The 17,949-nt window shown below is 24.2% G+C and overlaps 2 protein-coding genes and 1 long non-coding RNA gene across 6 annotated transcripts in view; 2 read left to right on the top strand and 1 right to left on the bottom strand.

The window, feature by feature from the left end:
• Positions 1-75: 75 nt before the first annotated feature.
• Positions 76-8,809, top strand: LOC127290910 (myelin expression factor 2). Of its 3 annotated transcripts, none has more exons than XM_051319747.1 (7): positions 76-169; positions 852-1,224; positions 3,720-3,986; positions 4,101-4,976; positions 5,404-5,539; positions 5,920-5,985; positions 7,291-8,809. In XM_051319747.1, exons 2-6 carry the CDS (start codon positions 862-864, stop codon positions 5,973-5,975), a joined length of 1,698 nt encoding a protein of 565 aa, XP_051175704.1. In that variant the 5' UTR covers positions 76-169; positions 852-861; the 3' UTR covers positions 5,976-5,985; positions 7,291-8,809. The 3 variants fall into 3 exon arrangements, with proteins under 3 accessions (XP_051175704.1, XP_051175703.1, XP_051175702.1); XM_051319746.1 differs by lacking the exon at positions 7,291-8,809 and adding an exon at positions 6,632-6,966 and having other exon boundaries at positions 99-267; XM_051319745.1 differs by having other exon boundaries at positions 100-267.
• A 1,093-nt stretch (positions 8,810-9,902) lies between these two features.
• On the top strand, positions 9,903-11,862 carry LOC127290918 (uncharacterized). The gene is made up of 2 exons (XR_007844511.1): positions 9,903-10,691; positions 10,764-11,862. It is a non-coding gene; the product is annotated as an uncharacterized LOC127290918 (long non-coding RNA).
• LOC127290908 (protein fem-1 homolog CG6966) overlaps positions 11,252-17,949 on the bottom strand; it is a 64,955-nt gene continuing 58,257 nt past the window's right edge. For both annotated transcript variants that reach the window (XM_051319743.1, XM_051319744.1), the window contains exons 4-8: positions 16,631-16,882; positions 16,240-16,396; positions 15,198-15,636; positions 14,635-14,841; positions 11,252-12,661 (exon numbers count right to left, since the gene is read on the bottom strand). In XM_051319743.1, coding sequence (XP_051175700.1) covers positions 12,248-12,661; positions 14,635-14,841; positions 15,198-15,636; positions 16,240-16,396; positions 16,631-16,882 — 1,469 coding nt within the window. In that variant the 3' untranslated portion in view covers positions 11,252-12,247. The remainder of the gene's footprint in view (positions 12,662-14,634; positions 14,842-15,197; positions 15,637-16,239; positions 16,397-16,630; positions 16,883-17,949) is intronic.

Raw genomic sequence — 17,949 nt, 5'->3', positions numbered from 1 at the left:
TTAATTTAGTAAAATTTGCGAAAATACAGAAAATTAAAATTGATAATTCTAATTTGACGCACGTAGTTATTTGCTTCCGGTGCGGCTAAAGTTCATCAGCAAATCCGGCCATCTTGTTGGACGCGCTTCTCATAGGACGTGAATATTTTGTGACTGTGCATTTTCTGTTGTAAGTTTTAAGTTTTCTCGACTAAATTTGACATCAAAAAAAAAAAAAAATAATCATAACTACATTGTAGTTTCTGAAGAAAAAATGAAAACCGAGGAGTAAGTTTTTACATTATAAATTATTCTACTTCATTAAAATTGTTTTTACTTTAACAATGCTTTCGGCATCTTTTTTTTTCATCGGTTTATTTCCGCATTAATATTTCACATATTTGTGAAATTATTCTTCAACACGTTTATTGTGAATAATTTTAATATTTAATATTGAAATAATTTTAAGTGAACTTTTTTCTATTCAGCATAATTTAACGTATAAAGTACGTTTTTTTAAATATTAAAAAAAAAAAAAAAAAGTTTCGCCCTTGCGGCGAGTAACGAGTGCGTGTATAAGTATAATTCGCAAAAGGTTTCGGTTTCGTCATCAAACTTATCGATTGGTGTTTTGTTTCCATGGAAAGGGGATTATAAATTTAGAAATTTATTCAATAATTAGCTAAATTATGGAAAAAGTTGACAAGAGAAAATTCTCAATGTTTTTTGAAATAAGTTTGCAATTTTTATGAAACAATAATAATTTCATAGTTAATGTTGATTTTATTTTGTCTTATGATAAAAATTTTATGAACTTTTTTTTATGATTTTCGTTATTTTCTGTGTGATAATAATTTTTGATTTGCCTTCAGCGGTTCTCAAATGCAAAATAACGACGAGAGGGATCGGAGCCGAGAACGCGATCGCACTAGACGATCGGAAAGAAATAGAGTTAATTCGGCAAGTCGTGATCGTAGCCGAGACAGAAATAATGATCGAGGAAGAAAAATTTCCGAAAGACGTATTTATGTTTCAAATATTCCATATGACTATCGTTGGCAAGATTTGAAAGATTTGTTTCGCACCGAAGTTGGCAAAGTGGCACACGTTGAATTATTCACTGACGAAAATGACAAACCACGAGGCTGTGGAATCGTTGAATTCGAGGACGCTGATTCTGTTAAAGTGGCTGTTGAAAAAATGCATCGTTTTGACATTAAGGGACGCAAACTTGTTGTGAAAGAAGTGAGTTTAAATATTTATTATCTTTTCTTTTATTTCAATTTAGTTTGAAAATAATTTAGTAATTGCAATTAATTCCATTTTTCACTCTGTTTAATAAAAAAATTTCTAAAAAAGTTTTCTTTTTAACAGTTGTCAAAAAAATAAATAAATAAAATACACAAATTATTTAAAAATATAAATTTTATTAATTGCATTTTTTATTCAAAAAAGTTGAATTTATTAGATGGAAAAAATTTTATTTAACAAATTTTTCATGTAAGAGATTGAAAATAAATTTATTTATTAATTTTTACATGCAATTTAATTTTTTTTAAATTTATAATTTAAATTAATTAATGAATTAAAATTTTTTTTTTAAATTTGAAAAATATTTCCAATTTAATTGAATTTATTATTTTAATAGAATGAAAAATATTTGCAGAATTTTGATTTGACGAAATTTATTTCCATATAACAGAATTTAATTTTTAAAAAAAGAATTTTTATGAAACAAAATTTTTGTTTAATTTAATTTAATTTCTATTTATCTGAATTTTTAATTAACAAAACTTTTTGAACAGAGCGACAGTTGTTTTTACAAAACTTTATAATTATTTGTTAGAACCTTGATTTTAAAAATTTCATATATAAGAAAATAAAAACAAATGACGCTCTGTTCAATAAGCGGTTCTCAATTCATACATATTTTATAATCTCCAAAAAAAAATTCTTCACAAATTCAATTATCTTAAATTATTTTTGAACTAAAATTTTCATGAAATTTAATAATTGTTTATAATTTTATAAAAAAAATTAGCAAATAAAATTATCAAAATTTTTTAATTCAAAATCACTTGAAATTTAATTACTTGCAAAAATTTCTATTGTTTTCAATGATTTTTATAATATACTGATGTTGCCAAAGTTGAATCGACAATAAGAATTTTTTTTCCCTACGATTGAATATTTCCTCGCCTTAGTTGAGGATTTTTAGTGTTTAAGGATGTATTTGGGGTCGAAATAAAGAAAGTTTAAATTTTAAAAAATTGGTTCTTGGCCTTTAAACTAATCTGAAAACGAAAAATACGTTCGTTGATTTATCGAATCAACGTTGGTAACTTCAGCGTCATAAAAATTTCTCTTATTATAAAATTATTGTCTGAAATTTAACACAATCTTTGGGAATTCAATTATATTCAAAAATTTCAATTTAAAAGCTTCTAAAATTTAATTATTTCCAAAATTTTCTATGTAAAATTTTTTGAAATTTAATAATTTCAATTATAACTCTCCTGAAATTAAATTTTTTTTAATGATTTTCATAATATTCTTCGAAAGTTCAACTATCTAAAACCATTTTTCGCTAAAAACGTTTTCAAATTATGGTATTTTTGTCTGCAATTTCTTATAAATTTTTTAATAACAGAAATCATATAAAATTTTTAATTAATAGTCCTTTGAAGTTCAATTAATTTCAAAAATCAAAATTGTAAATCTTTGAAAATTCAATTACTTTTAAAAAATGTTATCTAAAATTATTTGATAAATTTTATTTAGTTCTGTAAAATTGAATTATTGTTTGAAAATTAACAAAATCTTTTGAAATTCAATTATTTCTAAAAATTGCAACTTTAACTCTTCCAAAATTATTATTTTTAAAAAAATGTTTATTTAAAAATCTGTAAAACTTGATTAAGTATTACCTGTAATTTTTTTTAACCATAAAAACTAAAAATTATGGCAAAATTTTTAATTTGAATAAATTGCTTAAATCAGACTTGAAAAAATTATAAAAATGGAACTTTAAGAATTTTTTTTAGAAATTTGTCTTACAATTAGTTTGATTCTGAAATATTGGAAATAAATTTTCTTGATAATATTTTTATAGAATTATTATCATTACAGAATTAATAAACTAAATTTAATATTTAATAACATTAGTTATTAAAAATAAAATATTCATTAACCAAATAACTTTTGTTAAAATAAAAATTCGACTTTTTCGACTTTTTTGTGCCTTAAAGTCGAAAATATGCTTTAACAGGGTTTCTACAAATCATGGAAAACATGGAAATTCATTTTGGATCATGGAATCATGGAAATCTCATGGAATTTCTGATCATATCATGGAATTTTTTCAATTCCATGATCTAAAACTCGAATTTACACGTTCGTTGAAAATGACCCATTTTCAGTATTTTAATTCGTTATAATTTAATTTTATAGTGAATTTTAAAGTAACATGGAACTTTTATCATTTATCACCTGGAAATCATGGAAAAATCATGAAATTTCGCGAAGAGAAATTTGTAGAAACCCTGTTTAATAATCGAAGAGCTTATATTACTTTTTTTTATATTAGATCTTGGATTAAAAATTCGCCTAAAATATTTCTTGCAGACCTGTGGATTTCTGTGTAAGAATATTGTAAAGGGAATTGAAAAAAACCCCACAAATTTGCTTCATTGAAAATAGTAATTGTATAAATATTGAGTTGAAAATTATTTCTATTTCAGGATTACGATGTAGAACGTGACAAGTACGGTCGTTTGGCTTCCTCTCGTAATAATGATAGGCCACCACGTGAAGATAGATTTAGAGATCCTCCCAGACAAAATTCAGGAAGACAAAATATGTCGGCACCAAGTAGTGGAGGAGGTGGTGGTGGCGGCGGCGGTGGCGGTAATGACAGCAAATTTGGTAACACTTATGGTCTTAGCACACACTTCTTGGAATCGCTCGGCATCAACGGGCCTCTAGTCACCCGAGTTTTTGTTGCAAACGTTAGTAGAAATATTTCTTTATTTTTCATTTTATTTATTTATTTTTTTTTTTTTTGTAAAAAAAATGTCTTTTTTCGAGAAAGAAATATGAAATTTATTTTTCCCTTGATTTAGCTGGACTACAAAGTGGATGAGAAAAAATTACTCGAGGTTTTTAAACTTGCTGGTAAAGTTTTACATGTGGAATTGGGTAAAGATAAAGATGGAAAATCGCGTGGTTTTGGCGTTGTGGAATATGATCATCCAGTTGAATCGGTACAGGCAATTTCGATGCTTCACAATCAACAGCTTTTTGATCGTCGAATGACGGTACGTCTTGATCGTGCCAATGAGCCTGATATGCCACCAAAATTGCCCGATGGCTTAAAAGGCATTGGCATGGGATTAGGAGCTAGTGGTAATCGTTTGACTGATGTTGCACGTAATATTCCCAATGTACAGCCAAATAATCCACCAGTAGTGAGTTCAATATCGGCGCCAGTACTTGCGACTGGTGCATTTGGCGGTGGTTTAAATAATGTTGTTCCTGCACAATTGGCATCTGTATTGTCAAATTCAAATGCAAATGCATTGCAAGCAAGTTTAGCGGCCGGTGGTTTGGGTGCAAATCTTGCGACAAGTTCACTTTTAAATCAATCGTTGACAAGTGAATTGGCGTCGAATTTAAGTAATTTTGGAGGCGGTGTCGGTGGATTGTCAAGTTTACAAGCATCATTGGCAAATGCTCAGGGAAATAATAGTTTTGCGCCAAGATTATCAAAAATGGATAATGACATTCCATTTGGTGGTAATAATGCATTTGGTGGTTCAAATTATGGAGGTGGTCGTGATTTTGATGGATTCAATAGAGGCGATGGAGATCGAGTTTCTGGTGGTAGTGGAGTATTTTCCACTAATCAAGGAAGCGGTGGTGGTGGTGGCGGCGGCGGTGGAAACAGACAAAATAGCAATGGATCGCGACCATTGTCTGACACAATTTTGATAGGAAATGTAAGTTAAATTTTTATTTTTATTAAGAAAATAGAAAAAAATTCTTTTTATTTATGTAGAAATTGATGAAACATTTTAGATGCGCCTAAAATTCTGAACGTTGAAATGAACGAAATAATTTTTTAGGTCTATAAATTTTTTTAAAATTACTATATTAAACAATAAATAAATTATTAATTTATTTTTGCATATAGAAAGGAATATTTTAGAATAAAATTTGAAGTTAAAAAAGTAGTAAACAGATCTTTTGTTCATTTGAAAAAATTTAAATTGTTCTTCATACAATGTTTGTTTAACATAATTTTCATTTGATCGAATTTTCGTTTATCACAATTTTTTAAATAGAATTTACATTTGATTAAAAAAAAATAACAAAATTCGTTAATGTCAGGGAAAAACACTAAATATTGAAATTTTTTATTTACAGCTTCCATCAAATGCAACGTGGCAAATGTTACGTGATAAATTCCAAGAGGTCGGAGAAGTCAAATTCGCTGAAATGCGTGGTTCCGATTTGGGTTTAGTGCGATTTGCAAATGACTGGGACGCAGAGAGAGCAGTGTGTATCCTTTGATGACAAAATTTATAACTTTCAATATTTAAGGGTCATTTTTGAAAATGATTTTACAATTATTTTTATTTTATTTTTGCAACAAAAAATTTAATTAGTTTCAATTATCATTATAATTAAATATAAAGTTTGGACAGTTTCAATTTTTAATTCAAAAATTTTATTTTCTTTGATAAAAATCAGATTTAAATAAAAAAAAAAACTCGAATTTTTTTTAACTAATGATTTTTATCAGTCTTGAAAAATATATTTAAAAACAGTTTCTATTTTTTTCATTTTTTTCTTTATTTTTATAAAATATTTTTTCCATTGAAATAACAATTTAAGAAAAAAATTATTTTCCTTAATGAATTTCTTTTTCTAAATAAACAGCAATGATGAATCGTTCACGACTTGATGGAAGAACAATTGATGTTCGTCTCTACTAAATCTCGTCAGGTAATTTTATTTATTATTTAGTTAACAATGGTTCGAAAATTATGAATTTTTTTCCCTTGATAAATTTGAAAAATTTTATTTCAAACTTTGTGTATAATTTTGAAATTGAAAAATTTTTCTAATATACACTAGATGAAATAAAATTTCTCTTTTCGGTATTTCATTATTTTTATATCTGTAATATTGCAATTGATCTCATATTATTATTATTATTTCCTGTATTCAAAAATATTTAACAAAATGGAATAATAATTTTAGAACCGAATATTTAGTTTCTTTAAATAGTCATTTTAAAGAAAGTAAATATGAATTAATGTCTAGAAATTTCTACACAGAGATAGAAAATCGTGGGCAAAATTTACGTTTTCTTAATTGAGAAAATAAATGATAAATTTTTGTCAATGATTTATCATCTTTTGTTTAGATAATATGCTTTTAATTAATTTTGAAACAAGAGAAATTAACGCATGTTTAAAAACAAGCAAAAAAAATGGACTGCTGAATGCTGACTACGTTTCTTGCTATTTGCAGAAGGTTTTTGAATATCTCTTGGACTTTTTTTTCTAGGAAAAACGCTCTCGTATTAGGGGTATTTATACTTTTTTTTGCTTAAATAAAAAAACAAAAGAAATTGGGTTTGTTTCAGACAATTTTCTATATTGGATTCGCAAGTTCAATTTAGGTGAAGAGTGTCAGACAATTAGCGTCTTCATTTTATCTGTGAGAAAAAGAGAAAGAAAAGAGAAATGCTGAGAAATCATTATTTTCTGGGAGGACTGCTCTTATCGTATTTTTTAATTTTTTTTTTTTATTTTTTTTTTTTAATTTTTGACTGCGATGAATCATGGACTCATCTATGAAAAAAGAAAATTCGTATTCTCGACTATGTGTAATAAGATTTTTGTCGTTTTCCTGGAAATCTTGATCGCCATTCTCTCATATATAATTATCTTTCATCAATAAATTTTTTCATTATTTCAATTTCTGACGGTTGGCTCTTTTTTCCATTTAAAAAAAAACTCTTTTTACCTTTCTAATGAAATATTTTGTGGAATTAAAAAAAAAAAATTCTTGTTTATTGCTTGAACATTTTCCTTGTGGGGCAATATTTTTGTTCTCTCTTTTGACCAAAAAATAAGCGAAAAATAATTATCACTTTTATTGATAATTTTAAATTGATGAAAAAAAAGAGAGAATCAACGATATTCACATTCAGAAGTCCATTTCATAATGATTAGCGTTGACTGGTATTTTTTTCTTTTTTTGTAAAAAAAAATAAGGTTTTTTTCGTATTGTGATTCACAGCACTATTTTATTTTGGCGACAAGAGCTCGATATTTCGGGGGATTCTGAATTCGCTTCGTTTTAATTGTGAAAGCATCAACCCAATTTTGCGTCAGGTCTTGAAAACCTATTATTGATATTAAATCGTTTGCCATCTTTTAGGGAGAGAAAAAAAAGAAATGAAACTTTTTTACTGGAAACAAAAATTGTTACCTAATTTTTTGTACGTCGAACACAATTTTTTTTGTGTGGATTTCGGAAATTCTTTGAAATATTGTGAGATTTACTGATTATTTGGTTCTTGGATGTAACGATGTTGGAAAAGATGAACGAAATACGAAGATGTATTCAAGAAAAATACAAAAGAAAAAAAAATTGATAAAAAAAAGTCGAGCAAAATTCATCGCAGAAGCCAAAGGTCGTACGCTTTGCACTTTAATGAATTAAATCTATTTTTTTTTTTTTTTTTTTTTTTTTAAGAAGATACATTTCTTCGATCAAGTGTGACTTTTTTTTGTAGAACTTTGTGAAAAATTGTTCTACATTTAGGGGACGAGTTGAATTTTGTTGATTGAAGTGGCATTTGTTTTAATTCACGTTGCTTTATTAGAGTTCAAAGATTTTTGAGAGCAAATTTTTTTTTCTATCCTGAAGTTCTCTATTTGTGCATTCAAAATGTTAGTTCAATTAATTTTTTGTATTTATAAAATGTATATTCCATTTTGAATTAGTTGAAGAAATTAAATTTAATGCATGAAAGATAGAAAATATTTATGTCATTATTGAAATGTCGCTTTTTTTTCAATGAAAAAAAAATGCATAAACTGATTTTCTTTGATCTGATGGAAAATTTGATTAATTTTTTTTTTCTTTCAATTTGTTAATGTATTAAAAAAAAAAATAATTTTTTTTTTCAAACAATAAAAAGAAAACGAGTCCCTGGTCTCTATAAGAATTTTGCAATTGTCCATAATATTCAACGTTACGAATTTAGTTTTCAGCGTTGATAGTTTTTAGTCTTTTAGTATGTTATTTAAGGTGAGGTATATTGTGGTTTGAGAGGTAGCAATGTCTTCAGTCGTAAAATTAAATTTTGTAAACATTTTTTAAATTTCAAAAAAAGCAAAACAAAAACAAAAGATATGAGAATAAATATCTTACTCGCAATAATAGGCTGTTGGTTCAATTTTTGACGAAATAAAAAATAAAAAGAAAGAATAAAGAATGGTTGATAGTTTTGTTATCGATATGTTTACCAAAAATAATTGGGTTTTTTTTAAATAGAAAACTACAATGACAATTTTGTTTTTAATTCTCCATATATTAAATTATATAAGCTTAATATTTATTATTATTGTAAATTTTCTCGTTTCTTGAAAGGTGTGATTTTTTTTGTTTTTTTTTGGTAAACATATTTTTTTCCTCTCGCCACGTAGATCTCAAGGAATATTCTACGCATTATATAACATTCTTGTATACTCATTACTATTGCAAAGATGGTGATTGAATAAATTTCAAATTCAATTTGTCTATGAAATCATTTTTTGGTCGTTTTGTGTTTTATTTATTTAAATATTGTGCTTTCTCTTTATCATACAAGGCATTATTTTTCCTGTCAAAAAAAAAGGAAGGAAGGAAGAAGAAAATGTTGATGGGCAATTTTGTTAATTTAATTAGAAATATTCATCATATTGCCGTCGAAACAACAATATTTATGGATCAATAATTTTTCTATAGATAATTTGAAAAATTCGAAGTACTAACAATGGGAATGTATATTTTATTCGAATCTCGCTAAATTCTTATTTTGTATTGTATTTTCCTTGATATCGGTTAATTATTGTGATATATGTTGATGATGATTAGATTCTTGAGAATTTTTTTTTTTTTTGCTCAGAGAATTTTAAATGGTCGCAAATAAGTTTTTTCGATAATTATTATGTAATCATTAAAGAAAAGAAAAAATTAATTTTTTTTAGTTACCAATCAGGATAAATTAATGTGTCAAAAATAATTTTTTGGCTTGTTGAAAATTAACTTGAGTGTCTACTAACGAATTAAATAAAATTTACTAAAGAATCAAAGAAAGGTAAGCAAATTTTTGTAAAATTTTGAAATTAAAAACATAACATTGAAAAAAGTTTACCATTTTTTCTAAATTCAACAATTACAAAAAAAAAAATAAATAAATTCACAATATTACGTAATTCATTAACAATATAAATTCGAATATATATTAAAAATTTCAATTGTAAATTAATTTTTAAATTCCTTTGAAATATTTTTTTTTCTTTTTGATGATCGTATTTATGAAAATTTGCATCTAATTATGTAATTTATAAATTAAATTCTGTACTTTCATGTTTTTTAAAAGCTTTTAATAAAATTAAAAATAATTAAATTTACAAATGAATAAATTTAAAAATAATTGCATTTTATAATTGTAATTAAATTTTTTAAAATACGTGAACTGTATTGTTAATGAATTAATAGTATTAATTTTTAATTTTTATAAGTTTATAATATTTAATTATAATTTTTCATAATTTATTAAATTTGGAAAAAATGATAAAACTTTTCAAAAAAAAAAAATATAATAATTAAATTTACATAATTAATTACGAAAATATTTGAATTTCAAAATAATTAAATTGCAAAGTAATTATATTTGAAAATAATTGATATAAACTTTAGACTAAATTTAAGACTCAATTTAAAGTTTTTCAATTGAAAATTTTCCTTCGTATTAATAGTTTACAATTTAATAGTTATTAATAGTTTAATAATTTTATGAAATTGAAATTTTAAATAAAAGTTAGTAGACACTCGAATAAAGTGAAAAAAATTTTTTTTAATGAAATATAAAGTTTACAGTCGTTTTTTTCCAAAGTAAATTTTTAAAAAATTAAAATTTCATTAAAATAATTATCGAAATTTTCAAGAATAAAATCCGTTTGTATAGAAAAAAAAATCATGAAAATTTGAAGATGCCATATGGTAAGTTACATTCTTTTTATATCTTCTACACAGTTGATAATCAATATTGATTGCTTGGTTTTCAATATCTTCAATTTGTTGAAAAAGATAATTTTTTATAAATCATTTATTAGGTTTTCAATATTTGTACTAACAATTTCAAAAAATATGTCATCGTTTAAATATTCTTCAAGAGTCTTTGTTGATGATGATGTCAGTTTTTTTTGCGTACAGAAAGTTGATTTATTTATCCAATTTATCTTCTCTCTCGTTTATGAAGATTTGTTAATCCTCGCATATAATACGCTTATAAAAATATTTTCTTCGTCGAGAGTGTTTCAATTTTTCCTTATTTTATTTTATTTTTATAAATATTCATCTTTAAATTTTATTTACTTTTTTTCAGATAAGAAAAAAAAATTTCTAAATATATAAATAACAATTCGGTAAGCAATAACTTCTCTTGGGGGACAGAAAGAGAAAAAAAAAATGTTTACATATAAATTTTCCTTTTACAGGCAATTTAACAACGCTTCTGAAGGTGATACTCGAGTTTTTTTTGTTTTTTTTTTTATGAAAAGTAAGTAGATATTTTTTAATAATTATTTAATACAATAAATTATATATTTATTTAAATAAAAATGTAAATGAAAAACAAAATATTTGTCATAGAAATTGTATAGGAAATGATTTTTTTAAATAAAAAAATAAATAATTAGCAATTTTTTATCGCACTTGTATTTTCACAATCTTTACATTTTATAAAATAGTTTGATGGAATAAAAAAAAGCAAGATACTTTTATTGTCTGTAAAGGTCGGAATTTTTTTTTCGCTAAAAAATACTAATTTACACTTTGTCGTAAAGATTGGGCAATTTTTTTTTTTTTTTTATAATCAACTTTTAAAATGTATCCGAACTTTACAAGATTTAAAAGAAAAATGTATCTTACTTAAGAAAATTTCTAGTACGTATTTTTTTTATACAATTAATAATAAGAATAATAGTAATAATGTATATATGTATATTTCTATCTATATGTCTCTTTTTATCACATTTTAAATCAAGGTATCAGTGTTACACAAATATTAAGAACGTATTCCTCCTTAATTAATTTCGTAGTTTTTGTTTCGTTTTTAAACGGAGTTCAATTTTTTTTTTAACATTTTGACATTTCGACAGTGCAAATACTGATCACTTTTTGACTGGATTAATTATAAAAAAAAATTTCTTTTTTTATATCTTAAGTCGTAAAATAAAATAAATTATCAATCGCCGAGGTTTTATACGATTTTATATTTGAGAGATACACTTCCAAGACCGTTGATTAAATTATCAGTAAGAATAGAATTATGCATAGGCGAGCATATTTTTTTTAATTTTACATTATTGAGTACATTACAGAAAAAAAAATTTGAGACAATATTTTTTTTTAAATATATAATATAAGAAAAACATTTATACATGAGTGCACAAAAAAAAGTCATTTAAGAAATAAATTAATCAAATATCGCGAAAATAGTTCTCAAAAATATAAATAGCTTTCAGTAAATATTATAATTTACAAAATATATTTAATTTTCCAATTATTACACGAAAAAAAAAAAATCACAAATTTCACTACACATTTTTAATTTTTCAATAACAATAATATTAGTACAAATCAATAAAGGCTCTTTATAAAAAAAAAATTCAATTTTTTTTCCAAGTACGTGAACGCTTTCAAGATTATAATGATGTACCCTTTTTTTAAATATACAAACGCAAATAAGAGACCAGTCTTTGCGAAGATTCTATACAATATTAATTGAAAAGAAGTTTTTTTTTTCTTTTACAAAATTGATTGTTTAAACCCCGTTGTTTTCATTTAAATTTTTCGGAGATTAGTGATCACAAATTAATATATATATATATATAAAATTTGACGATGTGTTCTCACAATAAAAATTAACTAACAAAATAATTCGGCATTTTTTCTTGTTTTATATATAATTATTATATTACTAATGCATTTGCACAAAATGTCGAAGATGTCTAGGTACATTGTTAATTGGTTGTGTTCTTTTAACAACTCTGGCAGCAAGACATGTTAATGTTGTATATTTAACGGGATTCACAGCATCATAACGTGTTTTATCATTTAAGAGCATCTCAAATGTTTCACCATCATTATTAACGGCATCAATATGAGCACCAGCTTCGAGTAATGTTTTTGCCACATTAATACGCCACGGTATTGTACTACGCCACATTGCAACAAGATGTAATGCTGTATTACCGTCGTAATCTTTTGCCGTCACATCGGCACCAACTTTTAATAATGCACGTGTTAAATGAGGTGATGGAAATTCACAGGCGGAATAGCTACTGACAAGTGCAGCATCTTTGCAGTGTGTCAATTGCAATGTGTCTCGACCCTGCAAGGAAAAAAAAATTGAAATGAAAAATTAGTCATCAATATTTGAAAATATTTGCAATTTCGGACAAATGAAAATTTCATCAATTAGAAATTCTGTTAAATGATTTTTTGGTTAAGTAAAAAATTCTCTAGCATGAAAAATCGGTTATATGGAAATTATATCAAATAATAATTCAAACAAATGAAAATTCATCTGAAAGAATAAAATGAAAATTCTATGCAATTAAATTTTACCCAACAAAAATTTTTTAAAATGCCTATTATGTTAAATGAAAATACGGGTAAATAAAAATTTGAATAAATAAAAATTCTGTGAAGCGAATACTAAAATACTAATTCGGCACAAAAATAATTATGACAAATGAAATTCCATAAAATGAAAATTATAACTAATGAATTTTAGAACACAGGCCTCGGATTATACGACTATTTCGACTTTTTTCGACTTATTTTAATAAAATGCGATTTTTTCGACTTTTTTTTACATTTATTAAAAAAAAATTTAAATAAAATTTTTAGTATACAATGCAGATCTTCTTCAGATCTTCTTTATTTCAATTATTTAACAAATTTTTAACTAAAATTCTTCACTAAATTAATTATTTTATTAAATTTTTAATGAAATTCTTTACAAATTCAGTTTTCTTAAATTATTTTTCAACAAAAATTTTTATGAAATTTAATAATTGTTTATAATTTTAAAAAAATTAGCAAATAAAATTACCAAAAAATTTTTAATTCAATATCACTTGAAATTTAATTTTTTGTAAAAATTCAAATTATTTTTAATGATTTTCTATAATATTCTTCGAAAATTCAATTATCTGAAAGCATTTTTCAATTAAAAACTTTTGGAATTCAATTTTTTTATGTGATTTCTAATAAATACTTCATTAACAGAAATCACTAAAAATTTCTCTTATTATAATTATTGTCTGAAATTTAACACATTCTTTTGAAATTCAATTACTTTTAAAAATTTCAATTTAAAAACAGTGCAGATCTTCTTTATTTCAATTATTTAACAAATTTTTAACTAAAATTCTTCACAAATTTAATTATCTTCAACTATTTTTCAATTAAAGTTTTTATGAAATTTAAAAATTGTTTATAATTTTAAAAAAATTAGCAAATAAAATTACCAAAAATTTTTAATTCAAAATCACTTGAAATTTAATTATTTGCAAAAATTTTAATTCTTTTTAATGATTTTTATAATATTCTTCGAAAATTCAATTATCTGAAAGCAATTTTCAATTGAAAACATTTGGAATTCAATTTTTGTATGTGATTTCTAATAACTTCTTCATTAACAAAAAACACTCAAAATTTCTCTTATTTTAATTATTGTCTGAAATTTAACACATTCTTTTGAAATTCATTTATTTTCAAAAATTTCAATTTAAAAGCTTCTAAAATTTAATTATTTCTAAAATTTTTTGAAATTTAATAATTTGAATTATAACTCTCCTGGAATTCAATTATTTTTAATGATTTTTATAATATTTTTCGAAAGTTCAACTATCTAAAACTATTTTTCGCTTAAAAAGTTTTCAAATTATTAAGTATTTTTGTCTGCAATTTCTAATAAATTTTTTAGTAAGAGAAATCATAAAAAAATTAAAATTAAAAATCACTTGAAGTTCAATTAATTTCGAACATCTAAATTGTAAATCTTTGAAAATTCAATTGAAAGATGTTATCTAAAATTATTTAAAAATTATTATTTTTAAAAAATTTTAAATAAATTATTATATTTTTTATTATGACAAATGAAATTCCATAAAATGAAAATTCTAACTAATCATTTTTAGAATATAATCATGCGTCCCAAATATAATGGATTGATTCTCATATTTAATAAAAAAAAATTTCTATTAGGGAAATTGAAAAAAAAAAATGATTCTTGTGTGTCAACCTTGAAAATTTAAAAAACAACTGAATAATAGAGAGAAAGAAAAGAATACTAACTTCTTTGCCCTTGGCATTGATTTTCACTAGTTCATAAAGTACTCGATGTAACTCCATGTGCTCAGCACTATCGGGTTTTGGTGTATCTCGAGTCAGCAAACATGCCAAATGAAGAGTGATGACTAAAACACGATTTAAATTTGACAAATCTCTTTCGCAGGCAGGCATTTTGTCTAACATTTGCTTGCCTAATTTAACTTCCAATACCTAAAATAAAGAAAGTAATTAAAATCATATACGTTTCAGAACAATATTTTGCTTTAAAAAAATATATTCGATAAAACATACTACCTATTTTCATACTAAAATAAATCCTTAAAACTGTTCGAATTTAGTGTTTCGATATATTTATAAAGTCGAATAAAATTTTTAATTTTCGAAAAGAATTTTATAAATCAGAATATACAAATAAGCCAAAATTAACCGAATTTTTCAATTAAAAATTTTTTATTTAACCAAATTTCTACTTAGCGTTATTTTTATTTAACAAAAATTTTATGCAACAAATTTTTTAGTTCACCGAATTTAACAAAATTTTCATAAGAAATAAAAGAAAAATTTACCGCTTTTTTGAAGACTCGCATTAATTCTTCACGTTCAACTGGAGGCACACGTTGTCCTCTACTCGTTTGTTTGACATCGTCACCAACCATAAAACTAAAGAGTTCAGTGAAACTAAAAAGTGAGCCTTGTGTCATTGAATTAAGGGGTTCAAGCATGCTTTGCTGTATGTCAAGAGCATAATTCCATAGTTCAATGCATCGATTAAATTTTCCAGAATCCGCATAAATAGCACCACGAAATCTTATATAATAACTTGTGTCAGGATGAGCTGGTCCAAGTATTCGTTCTCTAATAAGTAATGCTTGCATTCTCATTTCATCAGGATCAGCGAATAAATCTTCTAATGCTTCTGGATCGGTTATTTCACGGGCAAAATCATAAGCTGCTACACCAGGTAGTGCCATTGGTTTTTGTATCACAGGACCATCACCTCTATATCTAAATAAAAAAAAAATTACCAAATTCCACAATTAGATATTATTCAATTTTAAAAGAATCGTATTCCATTTTTTTACAATATTTAAAAAAAATATGTCTTTTTTAGTATACACTGCAGATCTTCTTTATATTTCAATTATTTAATAAATTTTTTAACTTAATTCTTTTGTAAATTATTTTCAATGATTTTAATGAAATTCTTCACAAATTCAATTATCTTCAACTATTTTTCAATTAAAAATTTTATAAAATCCAATGTAATTGTTTAATTGTTTTTCAAAAATTTCAATTCAAAATCACTTAAAATTGAATTATTTTCAAAAATTTCAATTTAAAAGCTTCTAAAATTTAATTATTTTTAAAATTTTCCATCTAAAACTTTCTGAAATTTAATCATTTCAACTATAGCTCTTCCAAAATTCAATTATTTTTATAATATTCAATTATCAGAAAGGATTTTTCAATTAAAAACTTTTAAATTTTACTTGAATTGAACTTGAATTGTTTTTTTATTGACACCATAAGGTTTTAATTCCGTTTCACAATGACTTAGTGAACAGAATCCAAAAGAAAAATCGAAATTCAAAAATAAAAAATACAAACCTTTCATCCATGGCTCGTTTCCAGAATTCTAATGCACCAATCATATCACGTTTCTTATCGACATAAGTGGCACCTAAAAGTTCGAGGGCATCTATTTTTTCTTTTCTGCAAACTAAATGCGGTAACCACATAAGATATTCAACAATGTGCGTGTGACCTGAAAAGTTAAATTATTTTTAAATTTACAATTTTCATTGTTTCCAATAAATGAGGGAAAATATTAATATGTGCATTTATCACTTTGTAATTTGAAAATTTATAACTGTTTTTTTGCTTTCTCTCTCTCTCTTTTTTTTTTCTTTTAAATTGTAAACATTTTAAAATTTCTTTTTACTGCATATTTATAGTAAAAAATTTACTTTTTTTTATATTTGAAGAATATTTTATCTACCTGCAATGGCAGCTGTTAAGAGTGGAGTCATTCCAAAAGAGTCAACATCCATTCGTGCTCCATGCTCAATAAGTACTTTCATTATCTCCAACGAACCACTTTCGGCGCAATCATGCAGTGCCGTGTTACCTTTAACTGACTTTCGGTTGGCATCTGCTTTCAAAGAAAGTAGAAATTTGGTGATTTTTACATGTCCTCTGAAACATGCTATCATTAAACAGGTATGGCCATGTCGATTCGCTAGTTCGATATCTGTGAAAAAAAACAGAGAATGTAAAAATTAGAAAAAAAGTTTCTTAATTCAATTATTTTTTCTTTCCTTTTTTCATAAATAGTACACTTCATAATTACACTATTTAATAACTAAAAAAGAGGTCAAAAAATTTTTACACAAATATGTTCCATTCCTCGAATTTATCAATTTTCCAAAGATCAAATTAAACTAATTTTGATATTAATTTCATTTTAATTATATTTTATTTATTTATATTTAATGAAATATAAAATAAAAATTGTTTTAAATTGAAAATTCATTTAAATAAAAATTTAATGCTAATTGAAATTTTTTTTCTTTAAAAAAAAAAGAATAAATAAATTATATTTACCATAAATAAACATTAAACAATAACAGGCCTCGGATCGACTTTAAGGCAGAAAAAAAGTCGTTTTAGTCTATTTATATTCCAAAAAAATCGAAAAAGTCGATTTTTTTTATTTTAACAAAATTTAATTGTTTAATAAATATTTTACTTTAAATAACTAATGTTATTAGATATTAAATTCATTTTATTAATTCTGTAATGAGAATAATTCTTTAAAAATATTATCAAGAAAATTTATTTCGATTCATTTAGAATCGAACTAATTGTAAGAAAAATTTTCAAAATTTTATTTAAGTAGGATAAATTTCTCAACAAAAAAAACTTCTTAAAATTCCATTTTTATAATTTTTTCAAGTCTGATTTAAGTAATTTTTTGGAATTAAAATTTTTGTCATAGTTTTTTAGTTTTGATGGTCAAAAAACTTTCAGGCAATATTTAATCAAGTTTTACAGATTTTTAAATAAAAATTTTGTTTAAATAGATAATATTATTATTTATTCATAGTCCACACCATTCGGTTTCGGACGAACTTTCGGTTTACATCTTTCTGTTTAAATAGATAATAATTTTGGAAGAGTTAAAGTTAAAATTTTTAGAAATAATTGAATTTCAAAAGATTTTATTAATTTTCAGACAATAATTAAATTTCACAGAACTAAAAATAATTTTTTAATAATTTTAGATAACATTTTTTTAAAGTAATTGAATTTTCCTCG

Source organism: Leptopilina boulardi, unplaced genomic scaffold (genome assembly GCF_019393585.1).
Source record: "Leptopilina boulardi isolate dan_hultmark-lab unplaced genomic scaffold, ZJU_Lbou_2.1 LbouV2_95, whole genome shotgun sequence".
NCBI classification, from domain to species: domain Eukaryota; kingdom Metazoa; phylum Arthropoda; class Insecta; order Hymenoptera; family Figitidae; genus Leptopilina; species Leptopilina boulardi.
The sequence above is the reverse complement of the archived record's forward strand: the minus strand, read 5'-3'. Positions and strand labels throughout refer to the sequence as shown.